Source organism: Sinocyclocheilus anshuiensis, unplaced genomic scaffold (genome assembly GCF_001515605.1).
Source record: "Sinocyclocheilus anshuiensis isolate Anshui unplaced genomic scaffold, SAMN03320099.WGS_v1.1 scaffold703, whole genome shotgun sequence".
NCBI classification, from domain to species: Eukaryota; Metazoa; Chordata; class Actinopteri; order Cypriniformes; family Cyprinidae; genus Sinocyclocheilus; species Sinocyclocheilus anshuiensis.
Window position 1 is genome coordinate 236,066 of NW_015551036.1, and position 24,893 is coordinate 260,958.

A 24,893-nucleotide genomic window follows, 5' to 3' on the forward strand; every position below is an offset into this window, starting at 1 on the left:
TCGCGTCTTTGATAATTCACACTGCGTGATTGTCACTCGTGTGAACGAGCACCGATTTGCCTCCGATTTCGGGGATTTGTCGGCGAGTGAAAAATCGGGCTAAAATCGTGCAGTGTGAACTCGGCATTAGTGTTGGGTCGTTCTTGAACGATTCGTTCGTTTTGAACGAATCTTTAATGTGACTCGGGAAGAACGAGTCGTATCGGGGATCGATTCGTTCAGTCGCGCATGCGCAACATCCTATAGGTTCTGTACTGGAATTAGTCAAGTAGTTCACCTGGTTCGAGCCTTCGGGTTTTTCCGAGTCGTTCGTTCATCACGTGACGGCCCCATAAGCTTTAACCAATGCAGTCTGAGCCGGAAAGAGAATTGATTAGTTCATCTCTCGAGTCTTTCGAATCGTTCGTTCTTTTGTAACGTGACGTGACAGCATTAGTTAGTTAATTAGTTAATTTACAAGCTTATACAAACGTGATGCTGTCACATAATCATGTGTCACGTGGGCTGTCACGTGATGAACGAACGACTCGAAAAACCCGAAGACTTGAAACAGGTGAACTACTTGACTAATTCCAGTACAGAAACTATAGGATGTTGCGCATGCACGACTGAACAAATCACTCCCCGAGACGACTCGTTCCTCCCGAGTCACATTAAAGATGGTGAGAGCCACACAGATGCACGTGAACACTGAATTCTGTTCACTTCTGCGTCTATTTGTGCCTGAAATACTGTGCTCTGCAAGTATCCTTGTAAACGCAGTTGCTTATGGCTTAGGTGAAGGGGAAAAAGAAAATGGAGGTGTAACAGTATATTGGTTCACAGTAGTTTAATGTTCCTGTTGCTTTCTCTGTCATGAACGTTAATCAAACAACAAAACACAAAGAAAAATCACTTTTGTAGCTTTAACATAGATTTGTTAAGATTTAATTTTTTATTAAAAACTATGCAGTCTTATTTTACATTTGATTATTCAATTTCTGTACCTGAAAACTGTTAGACTTACCTGAAAAATATAAAGCACTGCTTATTTCGTTTGTCTCTTTGCTCTGTTATTTATCTATGCTTGTTTATTTCCTATGCTGATTTACTCGCCTACAAAATCACCCCAATCATTATTTTTTTTCTTTTTTCTTATTCAAGTCATGTGGTGATTTTTTTTTTCTCATATAAATATCTATCGCAGAAAAATAAAATATCGCAATGTGAGTTTTTTCCAATATCGTGCAGCCCTACTGAAAACTGTTAGACTTACCTGAAAAATATAAAGCACTGCTTATTTCGTTTGTCTCTTTGCTCTGTTATTTATCTATGCTTGTTTATTTCCTATGCTGATTTACTCGCCTACAAAATCACCCCAATCATTATTTTGTTTCCAAATAAACTATTCAAGTCATGTGGTGATTTTTTTTTTCATATCGCAATATATATGGCAGAAAAATAAAATATCGCAATGTGAGTTTTTTCCAATATCGTGCAGCCCTAATTGTTTGTGAAATCTACTAGCAATTTATGAGTAGAAGTTGTTTCTACACTCTTAAGAAAAATGGTTCTAAACCGTTCCGGATTAGAGTTCTTTAACTCATAACAACAGCAGAATTCTTGCTGCTAAATAGAATCCTTTTTATAAGGTTCTATAAAGCAATATGCTTTGAAAGTGCTTTATATAGTACATTCATTGTGTTATAAATAACCTTTTTAATAATAGTTTATTTTCATGAATGTTAGTAAACTGTAAAAAAAATTCCGTAAAATTTACGGTAAAAAACCAGCAGCTGTGGTTGCCGGAATTTTACCGTAAAAAACCACGGTAGCAACATTTTTGGTTTTACAGATTTAACTTAAATTTACATTTCAAAAACGTAATTCCATTAACTGATATAATGTTAATATACCAACCTACTGAAGTACTGAAATCTGTTTTGTACCTTTGTAATACACTGATAACCACCAAATGCAGGTGGTGATGAGAAAGTCACATGATGAAGCAAAGCCCATCACAAGCAGCTTTTAAATAATAACATATATAGAAGGTGCACAGTGTCATTCACACAAACACTAAACACCATCATGGTAACACACATGAAACTGAAATAATGCAATAAACATTCATTTAACAACATTAGGTGTAACACACAACCCTGATATACAAAACTGATAAGAAAAAACTAAGAAGAAACAGTTATTTCAACAAAAAAAAAACATCAAATTTGAAATGTAACGCAGGGAATTCTGATAATGTCAATTTACGGTTATTCACTGTAAATTATACAGTCTTTTTCCACTTCCAAAAACGGTATACTACCGTAAAATTAATGTCCAATACATGTAATGTCCAATACAGTTTTTCACCGTATATAGTAGGAGAATTTACCGTTAACCATTTAACAGGTTTTTACTGTAGCATTTTTACAGTCTTTTACCATTAAATTCTCGGTCATTTTTTACAGCGTATTTATATTATTTACATTAGTATTATTAATATTATTTGTATATATATTTTTACCCCTCTATCTGCCTGGTCTTATAATATCTTGTACACCATTTTATTTCAGTGTATTTTTAATGCTAATAATTATTGGTTCATATATATAACTTAAAATATTGATGTATTTTTGCTACTATAGACAAAGAACTGCGACAACATTGTGATTGTGCTGTTTTTAATATAAAGTTTTTATTTGGCCCATATGTTTGGTTTCATGATCTGACGTGATCAGAAATGGTGTTTGAGTTCATATGTTTTAGTGTAAAAAAGTGTGGTTAAATATTGCTTTTTTTCTTCATCATGTCGAATGAGTGGAAAACATGCCTTGATTATTTTTACGTAGAATTTTTACTGTTGAAATGGTTCCGTTCGAGTGAAAAACCTGCCTGTTTAAGCCATTTCAGAGTAAAGAGAGGACATATGGAGTTATGCCTTACATATTCCAGGTATTTGTTTGAGAGGTAAAGTGAGGATGGATGTTGTATTTATTCGTTAGCAAGGACACTAAAGGACTGGTTTCCGTGTCTGTAAACGGTCTTCTGGGAGTGTGCTGGAAAACTCAATCCCAGAGTTAAATATAGCAGACATGGTGAACTCATCCAGGGCTTCCTCTCATTTCAGAGCCACCCATGATTATTAAATGATTACTAGATTCTGAGTTTATCATATGTTCCTCCCCTCTTGACCCTCAGATGTTTTTACCCAGAAATGAAAGGGTAAGTTAGATGGATTTATGCGGCTTGGCTTTGTAAGCAGGACATCAGAAAGCTTGCAGCAGCTTGAGAGAAGCTAACAGTGTTTGTCCACTGTCCTGTTGTCTTTTTTTCCCATCGTCCCTGCTGTGTTTGAAGAGTACTCGTACTGTAAATCTCCGTGGGAAGACGGGCTCTTTGATTGCACTTGTATCGGGAGGATTTCATGGCCTTCCCTCAGGTTTTATTTTTTTTTTCAATCAAACTTTTCTCCAGGAGAAGCGGGTGAGCCTCCTAGCTTTTTGTCTGGGGCATGTTTTCCGACCTCCTCCTTTGTCTCCTGGCCCCCGTTCCACCCACCCTGCTCACAGAGCTTTCTCTTCTTCAAACTGGTACTGGCAAGTTGAGCCAAAAGCAAATAAAGAGCTTGCAGTATGTCTTCAGTGTGAGATGACACCAGCCCACACATCTACTGTTCAGCTCTGGACTCACAGACCCACAATAAGGCTGATACTTACAAAAACATGCTCAGGTCACATTTCATCATAAAATCAAAAGATAAAATAATATTTTACATAAATAAAATATTGTTTTAAGAGAATGAAGTTTGTTTGTTTTTTTTTTTCATTATTTTCAAGTTTGTGACATAATTTTCATGAGAATGAACCACATTTTCCTGATTTCCAGACTTTCACAGTAATGCAATACTTTTAAGCTTTTTCGTGAATCTCATTGTGAAAAGTGATTCTCATTACTTAGTCTTATTACTGTAATATACATATTGTATAACACACTAAATATATAGTGATTTTTTTTATTTTTTATTTTGATTTTAGCATTAACATTTTGATTAAAAATATTATGCTAAATAATATTAAATAGGCCTAAATATTTTATTTTTTTATTTGCCTTTATTGGTTTTAGCATTATAATAATTAAAATGAGATTTTATTCTGTGTTTTTTTTTTATTTGCATTTCAGAGATGCAAATTTGTAGAGGAAAATATGCCTAATTGTTATTGTAAAAAAACAACAACAATAAGAACAATTATATTGTTATAAATGAATTGTATTACTATTTCTAATTATAACAATTATGAAAAATATATTCTTGTTTTTTTCTTTGTGTGTGTGTGTGTGTGTGTGTGTGTGTGCCAAAAGATAAATTTAATTATTTACATTTTACACAAAATTATTTTTTACTACAGTGAATATGGGAATATTATTAAGTTTATATATCAAATATAATGTAAGCTCTATATGTACATTTTGCACAAACATAAATTTTATAGTAGTGATACACCGAAGTGTTGGCAATATTAGAAAATATTTAGCAGAAATAGCTATAAACAACAACAACAATAATAATAATATTATTATTATTAAAAATAAAAAAGGTATTTTATTTAAAAATTTAAAATCAAAAATTAAAATTAAATTGGTATTTTATAAAAAAAAAAAAAAATTGTGTACTTTTTCGATTGAGCATGACCTGGAATTCATCTTAAAAGCTTTCATGAGATTCACAGATATGGTGGTTTTTATCTTTTAACTGAAATTAGGCTGTAAGTGTCTTAGATTTTTCTGATTTGAACCTGAAGACAGTACATATTTAAATCACTGCACTGTTTATTGATTTGAAATGGGGTTTGCATTTCTCTGCTGATTTCTCTCATATAAAGCTTGTAGTTAAACTCTGGAAAGGCCATCCTTCCTTATTTGAACATGCCTGCTGTTGACTGGAAGGTTCCCATGGGAACAAACAAATGAGCAGACCCTCGCTGGCCACCGTTGAGTAAAAAGCTCGACGATAAACTAGCAAAGAGTGTCAAAGCACGAAAAGAAGGGCGAGAAAACAGACAGGTTTTTGATACTGAATCACTCTTTGCTGAACTGAGCAAACATTTTTTTCAGCCTGGAGGACTGGAGAATGGGATGTGTTGGAAAGCATAAATCTGTTTCATATTACTCGACATTTCTTTTGTTTATAGCTTATGTACAACCACATGATGTCATGACTTTTAAGGAAGCATCAGGCCTGGAGCGGCCAATCAGGAGTCCCGTGACGTCACGCAGGAGGTTATTGTGCCGTGTGAGGTTGCCAAGTAGAACATGAATTCAGGCCATGTTTCGGCTGCCAGTTTAGTGGTCACTCTCTGTCTCAGGCCTGCCAGATTTAGTGACTGTCCCAGGAAAGGTCATTGTTTTTCTGTCGGTGCTGTGGAGTCATCAGACCTGTGGGGTTTTTATTATGCTTTGAGTCATCATCATCCAGACTCCTGTTGATTGGTTTGATGTAACACAGTTGTACTCTTCCAGGGTTGGAAAATTTTGGTGATCTGCTCCCTTAAACCACATTCAGAGCTGGTCCAGGCCAGTGTCCTGATGCATAGCAAATAATCTAAAACAAAACAAGCAAGTCATTTTGGACATGTTTGGAAAAGGCTGCACATATACCTGAAACATTTGTGGTCACAGACTCGTTTGAGACATATTAAACCAGATGTAAACTGCAATCCGTCTCAGCTGATCAAATCACCGGAGACAAATGTTAGTAACCAAAGTAAACTAACATTGTCACGATACTGTCTTTGTGTCTCTTGGTCCTTAAACCAGCTAATATCATAATACCTCTGTTACTGTGTGGATATTTCAGAATATTGGAATGTTATTATACAAAAATAATCATAAATTCTGAATGCATGTTTTAATGTCTTCACTTTCACTGAAAACTGATGAAGATATTGTTATTTTTATCCTTCATTGACTAAAATATTTGCCCAGAAACAGTGCCGTTTAATCGGCACTTCTGTTAGCATTTTAACTGTGTCAGGCTCGGTTGTCTATTTTGTGTTCACATTGTGAATAAGCTACAAGATGTAAGCATGTGAGCTGTTTGGACGCACTTCATCATGACCAAACATTATGCTAGAGTATAGTGATGCACCAAAATAGTTTTGGAAGGCTGAAACTGTATTTTGTTTCTCAGATGGCGTGTTTTGACTGTGTCAGCGTCTATTTAATGACCCAACTTGAATAAACTACAACAGGTAAACATGTCAGCTGTGTGGATACTAGTGCTAGATTAACAATATCAGTTTCTCATTTTTAATCGATATCGATATGGCTTAAATCTCAAGATCGATATTTTAGTCTGTGCTGTTTTCTGTTGCGTGAACTTCAATAAACATTATTTGCAGCACACCTGCCATCCAATAATCACAATAAAGGCCGGGACACACCAAGCCGACGGTGAGCGATGGTCGGGCTAGTTTGTTTGGTGTGTTCCACTCGTCGGGCTCACGTCGGCGGCAGTTTGCCCGATTCAGCATGTTGAATCGGCGTCGGGGCCATCGGCGCGAGTGAGAGCTCTGATTGGATGTTCAGTTTAGCGAACGAGTCAGTGCCCGAGAATTAAAGCGAAAGTGATGAAAACAAGCACCTAAATGAGAGCGGTACAGACAGAAGGCTGTTTAAATGTTACGTGATCTTTCACAATCATTCTAATACGCGAATGTTTTCATAAGAACATGAGCCGCTAAAGTTATCAACGTTACTGATATTCAAAATGGTAAGCAAGCGCTGCTTTGTTTATGTTTCGTATATTAGCGTTTATCTCGTATATCTTTGTTTCGGTTTCTCCTTTTGAATGAAGAATATATACTATTGATAGCTGCAGATATAAACAGTTACACTGAACAAAATTATAAACGCAACACTTTTGTTTTTGCCCCCATTTTTCATGAGCTGAACTCAAAGATCTAAGAATTTTTCTATGTACACAAAAGGTCTATTTCTCTCAAATATTGTTCACAAATCTGTCTAAATCTGTGTTAGTGAGCACTTCTCCTTTGCCGAGATAATCCATCCACCTCACAGGTGTGGCATATCAAGATGCTGATTAGACATCAGGTGTGCTTTAGGCTGGCCACTCTAAAATGTGCAGTTTTATCACACAGCACAATGCCACAGATGTCGCAAGTTTTGAGGGAGCGTGCAATTGGCATGCTGACTGCAGGAATGTCCACCAGATATAATTTTGTTCAGTGTAATTCCTCATACGCATGCGCAGAATGCACATGTTAGTTTGCCATCGGCTTTAGTCTGTGCGGTGTGTTCGAGCGCAGCTTTTTGGTCCGACGCTGCCAACGTGAGGCGACAACACCGTCGGCTTTCGTCACAGCTAGTTCTTTGAAGTCGGCTTGGTGGCTTTCGTCGCCGCTAGTTCTTTGAAGTCGGCTTGGTGTGTCGCGGCCTTAAGCTTTGTGTTTTACTTTTAATAAGAGACAAAATCCCATCTTTCAAATTCTGTCAGTTTTATCACAAAATACAAACAGTAAATATGGTTTTGATGCTTTTTAATGTGGCGTGACCGATCGCTGTAGCAGCTTCAGTTCAATCGACATGTGAACCGATCATCTCTTCTACTTGACTACTAGTTATAGCACCAAATAAACATGAATAAACATCAGAAATCATGCTGAAAGAAACAGAACATCTAACTGAAATGTATCATGTCTCATGTAATCACTTGTAAACAATAATGCTTGAAAACGATAATGTCATGTATCATTAATCACCTCAGGAAAGACATGCCAAATCCATAAACTCGATAGTTAGCTGAAAAAAAAATACATCTAATGTTAAAATGTATATTTTTAATGTAACCTTCTCTCTTTAAATACCTTGGTCAATTCAAGAATATTTTATACAATTTTATATTATTTATTTGAATTAAAAGAGGAGTTTCATGTTTATCCTTGTATTATTCAACAGGTTGAGGTTGATATGGGATTTAGTAATTAGTAATAATACTTTGAGAGAGTATTTAACACAGTAATCTAATTACATTGAATATGTAATAAGTAGCTAGTAATTAATTACTTTTTTAAGAGTAACTTACCCAACACTCCCCATATACACTAGCAGTTGACTTGTATAAATATGGATCATATCTGTCTGTGTTTTTGCTTTATAAAACACTGTCAGATTACAGCACCTGTAACGCTGGACTAAAATAATACATGCAAATGCTGAATCTGAGTCATGAAATTTTTGCAGACCAATTAAAGTAAACTCAACATTGCATGTAGTGTTACACAGAAAACAAAAACAGAAGAGCAGGCGAGCCACAGGCCGCAGCTTCCATGGCTGCTTTCACGGATAACACTGCTTGGCTTGAATTCCCTTCGGATTGTTGTCTGCTCCACAAATGACTTTACAGCCTGTCGAGTCCTAACCGCCACATTCTGTACATCTGCTGAAACTTGCCACTGCAGTATCTTAAAGTGTGAGATAACATTTGTGTTTATAGTGCCCATGTTTCTGTGTGTGGGTGTGGAGAGTTCTGCTAGACATTCCAGGAAACAAGAGATAGTGAATAGGGATTCAAATAACAAGACAGATTTGTCTTTATGCATCTGTTCATTTTGATTGAAGTCATGTTTTTTTTCCTGACAGAGGGATATTTTTGGACACCATTCTGCCTCGATATGATGTGAACGGAGTTCGGCCGCCCATCGGTCAGAGGACCAGACTGAGCAAAGGAGACATCGCACAGGCACGCAAACTTTACAAGTGTCCAAGTAAGAAAATTACACACATAAACCGTACAGAATCACAGAATGCTAAAGTGTCACATCATCATCCTTCTGTATAAATAAGGAGAAGCTCCTGTCAGACTCAACAAGAGTAAAAGATGGTGTAGATAGAAAATCTGGGTCATCGGAAACTGTAAGCACATCATGAAAACACGTCTGACTGCAAACATCACAAGTATTCAGGTCTGGACAGCAAAATCATGCAAAAATTAAAATCTCAGTCAGTGTTTTGTTTTGTTTTCCAGTAAAAAAAGCACCTAAATAATTAAATAACTAATTAAATTACAGAGAAATTAAGAGTAATCCCTTACTTTACTTTTTCAAGAGAAAAGGAATTAAATTACTGTAATTAATTGCTTAGTAATGCATTACACCCAACACTATATATACAAACAGTACAAACATAAGCAAAATCATCAGAATGACCACCAATGGCAAATTTTGTTAAAGGATATAAATATTAGATATGTTTATGGAAAACAAGACAAAATCCTCATGAAAAACTTTTTTTTTTTTTGTGTCATTTGCCCCCATTTCATGTCTTGGGTGGGACACGCTGAGAATACGTTGTCTAGAAATAGCATGGCATCCACAATCAATGTGGTGTGGTATCTTGGCGACGGTCTCTGTGACTCCTGGCTCGGGAAGGCAGAGTAAACACTGGTCAAGCACAGGAAGTTTGTAATTTGTCTTCTTTCCCTGATAAAACAGAGGAGAGAACGCTTGCTTTCTAGGAGACAGCAGCTAAACGCAGTACAAGGGGGTCAAGACATTTTTCATATAAACTTTACAGAAATGTTCAAACACACACTACCAGGGTGAATGAGTGTAAACCGTCAAGCAAATATGTCCAAACCAGTGGTACTTAAAAGCTCTTAAAATGTCTTAAAGGAGACATATTATGCCCCTTTTTACAATATGTAATATAAGCCTCTGGTGTCCCCAGAATGTGTCTGTGAAGTTTCAGCTCAAAATACTTCACAGATAATTTATTATATAATTTTGAAAATGCCTATTTTGAGTGGAAGCAGAAACACGCTGTTTTTCGGGCCTGTCTCTTTAAATGCAAATGAGCTGCTGCTCCCCGCCCCCTTTTCTAGAATAGCGCTCGGACCTGCTAAAAATCTGTTTTGGTTCTGATTATCATGTTTATCGTGCTGAAATCATGCGTTTTAAACCATATGAGTTCAAACTTCTGATATACGGTTTTCTGAGAGCACATATCCAAAGCACACGGACAGAAAGCGGCTGTCACAGCATGCGAGTACTAAACTAAGTTCTCATTCACACACAAGATTACGTTAAAAACACACAAGTTACAAAAACTGTCTGTGAAGGTAAACAGCTGGGAAATAAAACATGTTTATTTTAGATCTGTGTGGCAGCAGCAATATACATTAAATAAATCAATAAATCCACTGCTCTCTTGTCTCCTCTGAGGCTGGGACTCTAAACAGTGTTCTGTGCTCGTCTGTGCAGCCAAAGACAGAACAGTTAGCATGTTTTGCTCAAACTTTCGCCGTGGCATTAGAACGGGTACACCGTTGTCGCTTGCGAAAACACAATGAAGGTGTCTTGGGTGTAAACTTACAGATTAAGGTGCGGTAATATTATAATGAGATCCCTTTGCAACGTCACCGAGGGAGCGAAATCAGACACGCTCGTTTTTTTCAGACACTTGCAGAAAAAGGCTTTACAAAACAAAGTTACTGGGTTAATCTTTTTCACGTTTCCTTGGTTGGTAGATGCACCGGGGACCTGATTATAGCACTTAAAACCTGGAAAAGTCAGATTTTCATGATATGTCACCTTTAAATCTGGTTTTGTCAAATTTAAGATCAAAATTAAATAAAAGCAGGGAAAATAAGATTTTACTTTGTACTTTGGAGAACATACAAATGAACACAACCCCACAACGTAATGTATATTAATAATGCATATTTTATTTTATTTTATTTTATTTTAAACAAGGTAATCAGTGTAAAGCAGACTGTACATTATCCATGACATTTTCTGAATATATTATGAAACTGCTGATATTTTCACATGTAATGAAGCAATGCTGGTTTGCCATTATGACCATCAGAGCGTTTAATTACCCAGCTCATGTAATACAGTATGCTGCCCGTGAACTGTTTCATTTAATTGCACACTGAATATAAATCATTAAAACTAAATAAAAATATTAATTAATAAAAACAGGGAAAAACAGGAGCCGTGATGCAGCCTAATCTGATTAATAAGCTTCAAAAGGCTACAATTTAATTACATATTTATTTATTGAATTAAAACAAGTTTAAAGTAAAAACGCAGCCTTGTTCTACTGGCTTGTGGTTTTAGTGCAGTTCGCAATTAGTGAATACCGCACATTTATACCAACCGATTGCTGCTGATGAATTATGACAATGTTTACATTATGGTCTTCACATTTGTTTTTTGCAGGTGGTTGCATGAGTGCATGTTTTTGAATGAGCAGCTGTAAACCGTAAAGCCCAGATATTTTTCAAAATAAGAGTCCAGGTGTATTTCTGCCTGAATTGTAGCGTAAAATTACGGTATATAGCATATTGAATTATATTTAATTATAGCATACTGAATTAGAGCATAAAATCCTTTTTATGGTTGTTATTTCCAGCATGGTATATCACATGCTGGAAAATAAGGTGTAAGTGTGGCAGATGTTTTGCACAGCATTCCTTGTGGCTTCTGTCACTTGCTGTGGCTTGCCAGACTGCTTGTTAATGGTTCTAAAAACTGAATCCACTCCACACTTGGCCTGACGGATCTCTGCTACTCTAGTTTTACATGACTGAAAACGCATGCGTGTGGAGAATGTGAGGAGTGTAAACAGCTCAGCAAGGTTAATTTACAAGCCCTCTGGAGGGAAAGTTAGGGAGAAACTTGGCTGCTAGATGACCAACCATTAAACCCATCCCAAATAGATTTTAAAAATGACTGGTTGTTAATCAACTTTATATGCATTTTAGTAAGGAAAAAATAAACACACAAGATTTTACTTGGTATGTTGGGGAAGAATCAGATATATATGATGTTGTGTTGGTCGAATTTTATTTTCATCCACTTAACAACGTTTTAGTTTCATTTTCTATTGTTTGGTTTAATTTTAGTACTGTATGGGTCACTGCACTTGTTTTGTTTTATTTTTGTTTATATTTTAGTCTTAAATATTTGGTGTTGTGTAGTCCCTATGTCCATATGAATGCCTGAATGTCCATATCAGTTTTATTTTATTGTCAGTATTGTAAGTGTCATTATTATTTTCTATATCATTTGATTTTTTTATGTTTTCTTTTATTTTATTGTCAGTATTGTAAGTGTCATTATTATTATCTATATTATTTTATTTTTTAAATATTTTATTTTATTGTCAGTATTGTAAGTGTAATTATTATTTTCTATATTTTTTATGTTTTATTTTATTTTATTGTCAGTATTGTAAGTGTCATTATTATTTTCTATTATTTTATTTTTTAATGTTTTATTTTTTTATTTTATTTTATTTTATATGGTGATCGTCTAACCCTGTATGTGTGGTGTTGTAGTGCCTCTTTTTATTGTGAAGAAGGTTCAAAATCATTATTATTTTATTTTATTGTTGTATTATATTTTTTGTTATTTTATGCGTTTTATTATTTTATATATTATTTTATTTTATGTTTATTTTATTTTACTTTGTGTTGTTTTGTCTTTTTCTTAGATAGAATTATGCTACATCAAACTAATGTTTCATGTCTATTTATTTAGTCAGTTAGTTAGTAGTTGTGTGATAAGCAGGATAATGTACAATCATCTGTTCATTATCACAAAATAATGAGCTGAAAGGGTAATCAGGACCCCAGCGTAAAGCAGGCTGTACATTATCCATTACATATGTTTTATGAATATGTTTTGAAACTGCTGATATTTTGACATTTAATGAAGCAATGCTGGTTTGCCATGTGTATTTCCACAGTGACCACCAGAGCGTTTAATTACCCAGCACATTTAATACAGTATGCTGCCTGTGAACTGTTTCATTTTAATTGCACGCAGCACCATATAAATGAAAACTCTTTTGATTTGAATTTTGCAGCACTATTATTTCCTTCTCTTTGCTGTGAATATCAGGCAGGTGTGTAACATTAGAAGCAGATGTGCTTCATAACATGAAAGTGCTCAAGGCACACACTGTGAAAGACAATCCAGACTTTTTCGTGGTCTTTTGTCTTTGTTGCGTTCTGTGATGCTCAACAATGTTTTATATACAGGCAGCGTACTGTCTCTGTAGACCGTTATGTAACTGATCGCATCTTGTTTATGTGTAATGAACTGTTCACATGTTAACTCTTCTTGAACACTGATAGATCATGACCTTTCTTTCTTTCTCTCTTTCTTAGAATGTGGAGACAGTTTGCAGGAGAGTAGTGGAAACTTTTCTTCACCTGGTTTTCCCAATGGTTATTCAGCATATATGCACTGCATATGGATAATTTCAGTCACACCGGGAGAAAAGGTGAAGAAGCGCTTGTGAATCACTCTGATTAGCTGCTGTGAGAGACGTTTTTAGGCCTGTGGACAGTTTATGGAATTGAGTAAACTGTGACATTGGTCCCAAGTCCAGTACATTTTGGTTACTCGGTTTGTCCTAACAGTTGTTTTCAATGAATCAGTTTAGAAAAGCGATTCACTGATTCTTTACTGCGTCACCGCAAAACTATTTTTTCACCGCATTTCACAGTTTCAGATTACAGTGAAAAAAATTTACATTAAAACCATTTTTACTCAGAAATTGCTAGTAAATTACACAATTAATAGTAAAGAAATGGCAAATTAACAGTGTTGGGGGTAACACATTAAAAGTAATGTGAGTTGTGTAATAAGATTACTTTTTCAAGTAACTAGTAAAGTAACACATTACTTTTAAATTTACAATGAAATATCTGAGTTACTTTTTCAAATATGTAACATTAGTGACAGCTCTCCCTGTGTTGAGAGGAATTGGGAGTGAGGTGCTAAGGCTTATTAATTTCACGTTTGGTGTGAAAGGGCCTTTACAGTTGCCAAAAATAAAACTTTTTGTTATTACAAAACAAATAAGCAAACCTTGCCCAGGTGACAAAAGGAAACACAAAAGTAATGTAATTAACTTTTCATAAAGAGTAACTAAGTAACATAATTGGTTACTCTTTTATGGAGTAACGCAATACAGTAATGCATTACTTTCCATAAAATGCAACTAAGTAACGCAATGGGTTCCTTTTTTGGAGTAACGCAATACTATAATGCATTACTTTTCATAAAGAGTAACTAAGTAACATAATTGGTTACTCTTTTATGGAGTAACACAAAACAGTAATGCATTACTTTCCATAAAATGCAACTAAGTAACACAATGGGTTCCTTTTTTGGAGTAACGCAATACTATAATGCATTACTTTCCATAAAGAGTAACTAAGTAACATAATTGGTTACTGTTTTATGGAGTAACGCAATAGAGTAATGCATTACTTTCCATAAAATGCAACTAAGTAACGCAATGGGTTCCTTTTTTGGAGTAATGCAATACTATAATGCATTACTTTCCATAGAGCGTAACTAAGTAGCATAATTGGTTACTCTTTTATGGAGTAACGCAATACAGTAATGCATTACTTTCCATAAAATGTAACCAAGTAACACAATTGGTTACTCTTTTATGGAGTAACGCAATTATGTAATGCATTACTTTCCATAAAATGCAACTAAGTAACGCAGTGGGTTCCTTTTTTGGAGTAATGCAATACTATAATGCATTGCTTTCCATAGAGAGTAACTAAGTAGCATAATTGGTTACTCTTTTATGGAGTAACACAATACAGTAATGCATTACTTTCCTTAAAGAGTAACTAAGTAATGCAATTGGTAAATTTTTTATGGAATAATGCAATATTGTAATGCATTACTTTTAAAAGTAACTTTCCCCAGCACTGCAAATAACCTGTTACATTAAACGTGACATTTTAACGTAGAAAGAGTGAAATTTTAATTTAAAATGCTTTTTTTTTTTTTTTTGGTAAAACGTACTCCAATAATCTGTTTTACTATTATAAATATATATTTTTTACAGTGTAATACCATTTTAGAGGCTTGATTGAAGAAAATATTCTGTCAAATATTGTTATTTATGTTTCTCACTATATAGTTTTACTCTAAAACAAACATCCTGATTACAGTGGAGTAATTTATGCTCTGCAACATGGTTTGAATTGTAAAAAAGAATAGATTAAAAAAGACTTCTTAATGAATCTGACAACTATTTCCACAGTGTGTAAACTACCAAGTAGATTGTCTAAAATGAGGATTTCTGAATTGAAATCCTGCTTAGAATCATTGCATTTGCACAGTTAAGACTTTCACAGATTTCCAACTTTCCTTCAGTAACAATTTACTACATTTTCTTCCCTAAGATCATTCTGAACTTTACATCTATGGATTTATACCGGAGTCATTTGTGCTGGTATGATCATGTGGAGATCAGAGATGGATATTGGAGGAAAGCACCACTAAAAGGTTTAAGATGAACACCTGACATTTCAAAAGAACAATATGAGCAAGTCAAAGTGAAGCTTAATTAATGTTGAGTTGTTTGTTTGTACCTGTGTATGCAGGTCGATTTTGTGGGGATAAATTACCGGAGCCGATCGTCTCTACAGACAGTCGCCTGTGGATTGAGTTTCGCAGCAGCAGCAACTGGGTGGGAAAGGGCTTCTCTGCTGCTTACGAAGGTACCAGCATTCAACCAAATCAACAACTATCAAATATTATAAAACAAGTGCTAGTGGGCATTGAAAAAATTATGAAGAAGCACTATAGTACTTGTGTGTATATAAGTGTGTACATACAATCTCAAAAAATTGTGCCTTTAGCTCATACCGTTGACATTTTCATGTAAACCTTCATATATTTAATAATTTGCAATAGCAGTTTCTTACTTGCCTTGCGTTTCATATGTCGATAGAGCTGCAAGAGGTTGTGAGCAAAATTAGCCCAAAACAAAGCAGCAATTTCATGGCTAAGGTCTAGGGCAAATCCAGAGTGCTCAAAATAGCATTTCAATAGAAAACACTGTCAGATTTGTTCGTAATAAGTGTTTTGCCCCATAGACCTAAATCCATAGGTGAACTACTGAATTACTGAGTTTCCATTAGGTGAACACCTAACAATATCTGTTTCCAGTAGTTCATATTGTGAAAGAAATCATTTTCATGCTTTACTATCATGCTTGCCCTGTAATATTTTATCTTGCAGCTATTTGCGGTGGGGAGGTGAAGAAAGACAATGGTCAAATTCAGTCTCCGAACTACCCAGACGACTACAGACCTAATAAAGTGTGTGTGTGGAAGATCACTGTGGCTCAGGGTTACCATGTAGGCCTTACCTTCCAGTCGTTTGAGGTATGATTAAAAAAGTTGTTATTATTGCATTATAAGCATGTAATTAATTGCTTATACACTGTTATAGTGTTAGAGTGTGTCCTAAACAAGAAAAGACAGTGTATATCCAGAAATAAACATTAAAGGGTTAGTTCACCCAAAACTGAAAATTAGCCCATAAATTACTCACCCTCAAGTCATCCTAGGTGTATATGACTTTCTTCTTTCAGACGAATCCAGTCGGAGTTATATAAAAAATTGTCTTTGATCTTTCAAGCTGTTTAATGCCACTCAGTGGGTGTTGCATGCATCAGTCCAAAAGAAGTTAAATAAAAAGCGCCCATCCATAAAAAAAAAAAAGTGTCTCACACGGCTCCGGGGGGTGAACAAAGGCCTCCTGTAGCGAATCGATGCGTTTTTGTAAGAAAAATATCCATATTCAAAACGTAATAATCACTTTAATCTAGCTAACAGTTGTACACGGAAGCAGCTTCGGGCGGATGACGTATGAGGTCAGCGATGCGCAGGCGCTGGTGAGTCTCGTGAAAACCAACGTTTGTTAATAGTCTCCTCTTGGCTTATATCGAAATCCTCCGACATTCTTCTTTACAAATCCTCATTTTGTACTTCTAATTCGTGACTGTTGTTTTGTTTTGATCTCTCCCCTTCGCTTCCACGTGCGTCACTTCTGAGTGGCGCATGCACAAAGCTGACCTCAGCATCCTCCCGGAGCTGCTTCCGTGTACAACTGTTGGCACAAGCTAGATTAAAGTGATTATTACGTTTTGAATATGCATATTTTTCTTACAAAAACGCATCGATTCGCTACAGAAGGCCTTTGTTCACCCCTCGGAGCCGTGTGAGACAAAAAATGTTTTATGGATGGGCACTTTTTATTTAACTTCTTTTGGACTGATGCATGCAACACTTGCTGAGTGGCATTAAACTGGTTGAAAGATCAGAGACAATTTTTTATATAACTCCGACTGGATTTGTCTAAAAGAAGAAAGTCATATGCACCTAGGATGACTTGAGGGTGAGTAATTTATGGGCTAATTTTCATTTTTGGGTGAACTAACCCTTCAATAGGACTGACTCTGAAGAGTAGGGCTGCAGATAACTTGATAATCAATAATGAAAACATTTTATTTCTAGTTAGTTGCACTGTGCACAGTAATTAATAAATAAATAAAAATGATGAATTCATTACATTTTACTTTGTGTTAGAATATGCTATACTCTGATATTATATTATATTATATTCTACTTCAGAACATGCATGAATTTAAATCAAAAGTAATGATTTGTTTTGAACATTGACTTAAATAGGATTGCTCAAATGTAAAAGGAAGACCCGTACATCATTATATCATTCTTTGATTATATAAACTGAGTATACTTAAATGCTGAGTTTATCACTATAGATTGTAACTTTAATTTAGTGCTTGTGTCATTCGTCTGACTGACTCTGATTTTGTCGTGTCATTGCATTGGCTCTGGGTTTGGTTTAGATTGTCTCTAACCAGCTGGTGTAAATAAACCCAAAACTCCCCATGATCTTTGTCTTTGGAAAGAAGAGATGTTGCGGATCTGTAAAAGAAAAGGGGGAAAACATTCAGCGTTGTTTCCACTTGATTTTTTCTGTATGTTCTAGACCTTGATGAAAAGGTTGGTTACGGTCACAGCTGGTTGCTATCAAATTATAATGGCATGTCTTGCATTGAAAGAAAAGAAATGCTTTTCAGGTCTTTCAGGTTTAAATTTACTTTTTTTTTAATTTCCATTTCCTTTTTCTCCATTATCTTTCCTCTTTTCAATCCAGATCGAGAGGCACGATAACTGTGCGTACGACTACCTGGAGGTTCGAGATGGGAACTCAGAAAGCAGCCCGCTGTTGGGCAGATTCTGTGGTTATGACAAACCCGATGATATTAAATCCAGTTCCAACCAGATCTGGATGAAATTTGTGTCGGACGGTTCTGTCAACAAGGCTGGATTTGCTGCTAATTTCTTCAAAGGTGAGGTGGACGTTTTTGCTTTATGGTTTCACCTTGGATTTGATCTATGGAAATTGTATAGGAGTGATGATTGGCGTTATAGTTCAGAATTTAACATTATAGCTCAACAGTTTTGAAATTCATGAATGCACATAATATATTTGGCCAATAACCAACATGATGAACACTTAAGGAAACATTTAAGGAAAGAAAAAGAGAATCCCTGATTATATATTAGCACGAAACATCTCCTAAGATATTAGCATCGCTCCTTTAAGGTACTGTAACTCAAGTTCTGATGTTCTTGTTGTTGCAGAAATGGACGAGTGCTCCAGACCCGACAACGGTCGCTGTGAGCAGCGCTGTGTCAACACGCTCGGTAGTTACAAGTGTGCCTGTGACCCTGGGTATGAACTGGCGGCAGACAAACGGAGTTGCGAGGGTTAGTATGTGAACAGTTCAGTGCTGGATACAGGCCAGTGCCATATTTAAACTGTTTATGGCAGCATCGAGGGAAAGCTGTACACTCTCAGAAAAGTCTGTCAAAATAGGGCCCAGTATTCTAATATAAAGTCATATAAATGGTAGTATAAACGGATTTTCCGTATTAATTTTTCATAGGTTTTACCCATATTTTAAATTATGCATTGCATTGTGTTGCGTTTTAGGCTTAAAGGAAATGTCCTTAAACTTAATGGATAATGTCCAGGCAGAAAATGACCTGTACACTTTCCATTTTTATATGGATTTGTCTTACAGTATACAAAGAAATAACGCTAACTCTGTGTTTGGTAATAAAGGCAAGTTTTAGGGCAAAGAAAATTTTTAAAGATCATAGGTCAGTTTCACAAAAATCTTCTTAAAAGGAGTTAAGAATTTTCTAAGAAACTAAAGTTCAATTCCTGAAAAGTTCTCAAATATTTTCTTAAGAACATGTGTATTTTTTTCCTCGTAAAGGATTAGTTCACCCCAAAATGAAATTCTGTCATTAATTACTCACCCTCATGTTGTTTCAAACCCGTAAGACCTCCGTTCATCTTCAGAACACAAATTAAGATATTTTTGATTGAATCTGAGACCTCTCTAATCAAACACACCTGAACAAGCTAATTAAGGTCTTCAGGATTAGTAAGGCTACAGGCAGGTGAGGTTTTTTCAGGGTTGGAGCTAAACTCTGCAGGACATCGGCACTCCAAGACCGATGTTGCCCACCCCCTACAATGATTTTAAGGACATTCTTCTCAAGAATTCAAATTCTTCATACAATATGTTGTATATGTTTTAGTTAACTACTTTAGTTTAGCAGTTAAGAAGAATTTTGTTTTTAAGAATGTTTCGTGAATCCACCTCCAAGGAAATCATTTTCTGTTTCTGATGAAACAGAAATTTCTGAGCCACTAATGTCATCACTCGGGATTGTAAAAATAAATAAATAAATAAATTGAATTCCAGAACACTCCCCTTATCTTCTATTGGATAAACAACCAGATAGCCCCGCCCCAAACTCACACCATTGGTTGAACCAGTGTTTGCCAGGCTGGTCAGGGTTCTCAAACAAACGTCACTTTGATAGTTTTGATAGCATATTTACACTTTTTGGGGGAATCAACCTACAAAATGCTTACCTATGCATATTAATCTGAGATAAAAGAAGCCTTTTAATATAAAAAAAATCACACTTTCCTTTAATTACTGAGTGCATGTTTTGAGCAGCCAGCTACACCGACCTCATTCTGCCTCTAGTGGACAGTCTGTGCTACTGCATCCTCTTAATTACTACTCCTGCTTGCGCTGTTGACATACCGCCGACATCTGTTTTGTGCTATTGGCTCGGGGCTGCCAGCAAGTTATGAGCACCTTCCTCACATTGACAGCAGTCTCGCCTGGCTTTCTTTACCCTCCTCCGCACGACACTTACAAAGCGCTGCTCTGTTTTCTGAGCGGCTGGAAATTCTGCTGAAGTTTGAATCTGTTCATATCATATTCTTCTCAAACAAAGCGCTAAAAAACAGTTGGGGTTAAGGGTCAAAGCATTCTTAGGTACAGTGTTGTCTAACAGCTAGCATCTCTCATTATATCGTCGGCTAATGTCTGGATACGTGAGGCAGTTGCTAGGACAGCACGTACCCTGCGGCTGCTATATTGAGCAAAAGTCTGTTTGTTCAGACATGCACTGAGATGACTCAACAGCTCAATCATGACAGACTGGAGCGATCGGAAAATGATTCTCCATTAGATAAAAGAAAGATTGACCCAGCACAGCTTCCCGGTGGCTATCATCATATCAGCAGTAAATCCCACATTATCATAATGACTGTGCCGCTCGTGCAGAACAGGTTTATTGCACGAGGGAATAGAGACGGATAGGGCTTAAATGTACATAAAGCTAAAACTTCAAGGCAAGGGCTGTCCAAAGGCTTCATGCGGGTAGCCATGGAAACATCTCTCCCTGAGCGCATGTTGAAATCGCTGTAGTGGATCCGTTGGGTAATTTGGATCGTACCGCACAAAAGTAAACTACTCGGTCTTTCTGCTCGTGTTTGATTAGATACGAAGCCTGGGGTTGTTCCCTGTGTATTTCAATTAAAATAGGACCGTTCTTGTTATTTTATATGTAGCAGGTGCCCGTTTTGACAAACCACAAGCTGGTCAGCTTGATAAATTGAGAGTTTAAGAGTGCTTTGTAACCCAGGCATGTTGTGCATGAAATATGTAGCAGTTGTAGGGAGTTTTTTAAGGGGCTGTGTTGTACATTTTTGCATTTATTTTTTTTACACTCTTCAAAAAAGTGCCAACATTGTACCTTTAGGGGTACAACAGCTTGTCACTGGGACAGTATCCTCAAAAGGACACTTTTGTACCTTTTTTACCAACAAAGGGTGCATAATAGTACAATAAGAGTTGATATTAATACCTTGTAGGTACATATTACTACTCTGAAGTACTAATATGCACACTTTAGGGGTAAAAAAGGTACAACAAAGGTAGAAAACAGTGAAAGTCAGGGGTGGAATTAAACCTGAATAATCCAGGTTGCTTTTGCTAATTTACCTACTGTGTACTTTTACTTCTGTATGTAAATGAGCTCTGTTATAATTGGATAATTGCTTTGTATTTCGGTCTTGTGTGAAACAAATTTTGAAAAATGTTTCAGTGTTGTTTTGCACATGCTACAATGAAAGTCATTGGAGTCTGATGTTGTTTAGACACCATCAACCTTCATAACATCAACTTTAGTTGAGAAACGTTCCATTTTTGGGTGAACTACCCCTTTAAATATACTGTATAAACATAGTGGTAGAGATCAGAGGGAAAAAACGTATATTGTTGATGCATCATGATTCCTTCTCAAACGATTCATGTGCCTTCAAATTAAGTTTAAATCCAAGGACAAAAATACTTTTTAAAGAAGACAACGACCAAACATTCTACATAATAAACTCTGTGTATAAAGAGAACGTGAAGGGAATTTCACAATAAGCCATCTTAAAGTCAGCACAGAATGGAAAATCACCCTATCTTTTTCTAAATCTGTTATTTGAGGTTATTAGGAATGATTAATCCATGCACATGTTCCTTTTTTGACCTTGTACTGATCAAAATGTCATAACTTGATCTTCCAGTAAAATCAACAGTTTTTTTTTTTTTTCTGGTGATGTATCTTGTCTAATCATTTAATCACTGCAAGCTCACATTCAGATCTGCTAGTCAATGAATAGAAACAAGTATTCACTTTCCGATAATCTGCTTCAATTACAATATGGAAGAATCTGCTGATACTTTAACTTTCAGATTAAAGCTCCTATGCTGTTACTGAAAAGGCTTGGGAATCAAATCATTTCAAGAAATGTTGTGTGTGGACTGAGGAGCTGAAGTATTTAGTATAATTTGTCTTACAGTTCTTTTCTGTTGTCTTTTTCTCAGCTGCATGTGGTGGTTTCATCACCAAGCTGAATGGGTCCATCACCAGTCCAGGCTGGCCCAAAGAGTATCCACCCAACAAGAACTGCATCTGGCAGCTGGTGGCGCCCACGCAGTACCGCATCACGCTGCTCTTCGACGTCTTCGAGACGGAGGGGAACGATGTGAGCACTAGGTTTTTGCGTCTGCGTGGGGTGGGTTTGTCTGGTTCATTTCAGCTCGATTGGTGTGAATCACCACAGGGCTTTATGGACTGACTTCTCCAAATTGCTGTCACGTTTTCTCACTTGTTGATAGCTTACAGTAGTTTTGCCCGGTGCAGCTCACATGACGAATGCACTTATGATCTGTTTGTTAAGATGAAGGGTAGTTTTCTGGCTTCGTGCATGTTTATCACAAACACTCAGGTAGTTTATAACAGAGCTATCCTGTTAAAGAGTTGCCATCTGGCTTCCAGCCTGTCTTTTTATACTTCATTATTTTAAATTTCACAAACTTCAATAGAAGCCAGTTATATTGCTTTAATATAACAGCAATGGCATTACATTAGTGCTAAACAGGAAGAGTGATTTTGAGAAAGAAAATGAGGCTGTTGGCTCAGGCTGGGTTTTTTAAATAGCTGTTAGTCCTCTAAATTAGACGACACACTAAGACGAGTTTGAAGCAGCTGTATGGTTTCCTGAGCATTTTATAGCTTTTGCCTTAATAGCGTACTATATAATTGCTGGATAAAGCTAGGAACGATTTGGGTTCATATAGGTTCTGCATCAGTGACATGTTGCCAATTACCACAGTAAGTAATTATGACCACAAAACGAATCTGTCTGCAATAATGGATTTAAATTGAAAGTGTACAGGGCACGAACCTGCACAAAAATAACTTTTGCACAGTATGTGAAAGGATACCAGAAACGAACATTATGTAACTATCTGTTTACATGGAGCAAACTCCATCCACAGGAGTTGCGTTGGTAACATTTAACCAGATATTCATCCACTTACAATAGCTGCCCCACCATTAAAAGCATGATTTATGTACTTAACACAGTTTCTGTATAAGAATGCATACAAGTGCTTCTTTTAAACTACACGCCACCCCATAGACTTCCATTGTAAGCGCATTACTATGAATATAATTTGTGTTTGTTTTGTCGATATTGTCTGTGTTAATGCTGTCAATAGAGCTTAAATCTTATTGAACGTGGAACATTCCTTCAATGTACTGGCTCTGCTTTAATAGAGGGCGGTGAGAATGGCTTCAGCTTTATTGATTGCCAAAAACAACATTTGCTACAGATAACTAGTGTACAGCTTGTGAACTATTATTGGCAAAAGTTGCCATGCACTCGTGTGTTTCAATCACAATGAAAAGCTGTGAAAAGCATCAGTGGACTATTTAGAGCATTTTGTGCCACTTAAATGAAGGATCCATCCAGTTTCTCATCAAAACAAACATGACACTCTTTTCCCCTCTCTATTTTTGATTCAAACATTTACTTTTATTAGATGCTTTTATCAAAAATAACACATACAAAAGAGAAAACAATACAAGGGATTCCACTATTATATTTCCCCTCTTAAAAGTGCATCATATGCTGTGTTTTGATGGAAAGGTGGTGGAAAGGTCTGACCTGTGACGTTGCTCTCTGCTGTGCAGGTGTGTAAATATGACTTTGTTGAGGTGAGAAGTGGTCTGTCCGCCGACTCCAGACTGCACGGGAAATTCTGCGGAGCTGAGAAACCGGAGGCCATCACCTCTCAGTACAACAACATGCGCATTGAGTTTAAATCTGACAACACCGTCTCCAAGAAGGGCTTCAAGGCCCAGTTCTTCTCAGGTTAGTGTATGCTGTGAAATTTAAAAAAAAATGTTTATGTACTATGTTAAACATATATATATATACAGTGGGTACGGAAAGTATTCAGACCCCCTTAAATTTTTCACTCTTTGTTATATTGCAGCCATTTGCTAAAATAATTTAAGTTAATTTTTTTTCCTCATTAATGTACACACAGCACCCCATATTGACAGAAAAACACAGAATTGTTGACATTTTTGCAGATTTATTAAAAAAGAAAAACTGAAATATCACATGGTCCTAAGTATTCAGACCCTTTGCTGTGACACTCATATATTTAACTCAGGTGCTGTCCATTTCTTCTGATCATCCTTGAGATGGTTCTACACCTTCATTTGAGTCCAGCTGTGTTTGATTATACTGATTGGACTTGATTAGGAAAGCCACACACCTGTCTATATAAGACCTTACAGCTCACAGTGCATGTCAGAGCAAATGAGAATCATGAGGTCAAAGGAACTGCCTGAAGAGCTCAGAGACAGAATTGTGGCAAGGCACAGATCTGGCCAAGGTTACAAAAAAAATTCTGCTGCACTTAAGGTTCCTAAGAGCACAGTGGCCTCCATAATCCTTAAATGGAAGACGGAACCCTTCCCCGTCCGGCCAAACTGAGCTATCGGGGGAGAAGAGCCTTGGTGAGAGAGGTAAAGAAGAAAAAGAAGAACACTGTGGCTGAGCTCCAGAGATGCAGTCGGGAGATGGGAGAAAGTTGTAGAAAGTCAACCATCACTGCAGCCCTCCACCAGTCGGGGCTTTATGGCAGAGTGGCCCGACAGAAGCCTCTCCTCAGTGCAAGACACATGAAAGCCCACATAAGGACTCCAAGATGGTGAGAAATAAAATTCTCTGGTCTGATGAGACCAAGATAGAACTTTTTGGCCTTAATTCTAAGAGGTATGTGTGGAGAAAACCAGGCACTGCTCA

At 36.4% G+C, this 24,893-nt stretch overlaps 1 protein-coding gene across 1 annotated transcript in view; it reads left to right on the plus strand.

Annotated features, from left to right (window-relative positions):
• LOC107661342 (bone morphogenetic protein 1-like) overlaps positions 1-24,893 on the plus strand; it is a 92,527-nt gene that overhangs the window by 58,350 nt on the left and 9,284 nt on the right. The window contains exons 7-15 of the mRNA XM_016450866.1: positions 8,641-8,765; positions 13,178-13,293; positions 15,227-15,329; positions 15,428-15,544; positions 16,068-16,213; positions 18,015-18,210; positions 18,506-18,631; positions 22,114-22,274; positions 23,768-23,948. Coding sequence (XP_016306352.1) covers positions 8,641-8,765; positions 13,178-13,293; positions 15,227-15,329; positions 15,428-15,544; positions 16,068-16,213; positions 18,015-18,210; positions 18,506-18,631; positions 22,114-22,274; positions 23,768-23,948 — 1,271 coding nt within the window. The remainder of the gene's footprint in view (positions 1-8,640; positions 8,766-13,177; positions 13,294-15,226; positions 15,330-15,427; positions 15,545-16,067; positions 16,214-18,014; positions 18,211-18,505; positions 18,632-22,113; positions 22,275-23,767; positions 23,949-24,893) is intronic.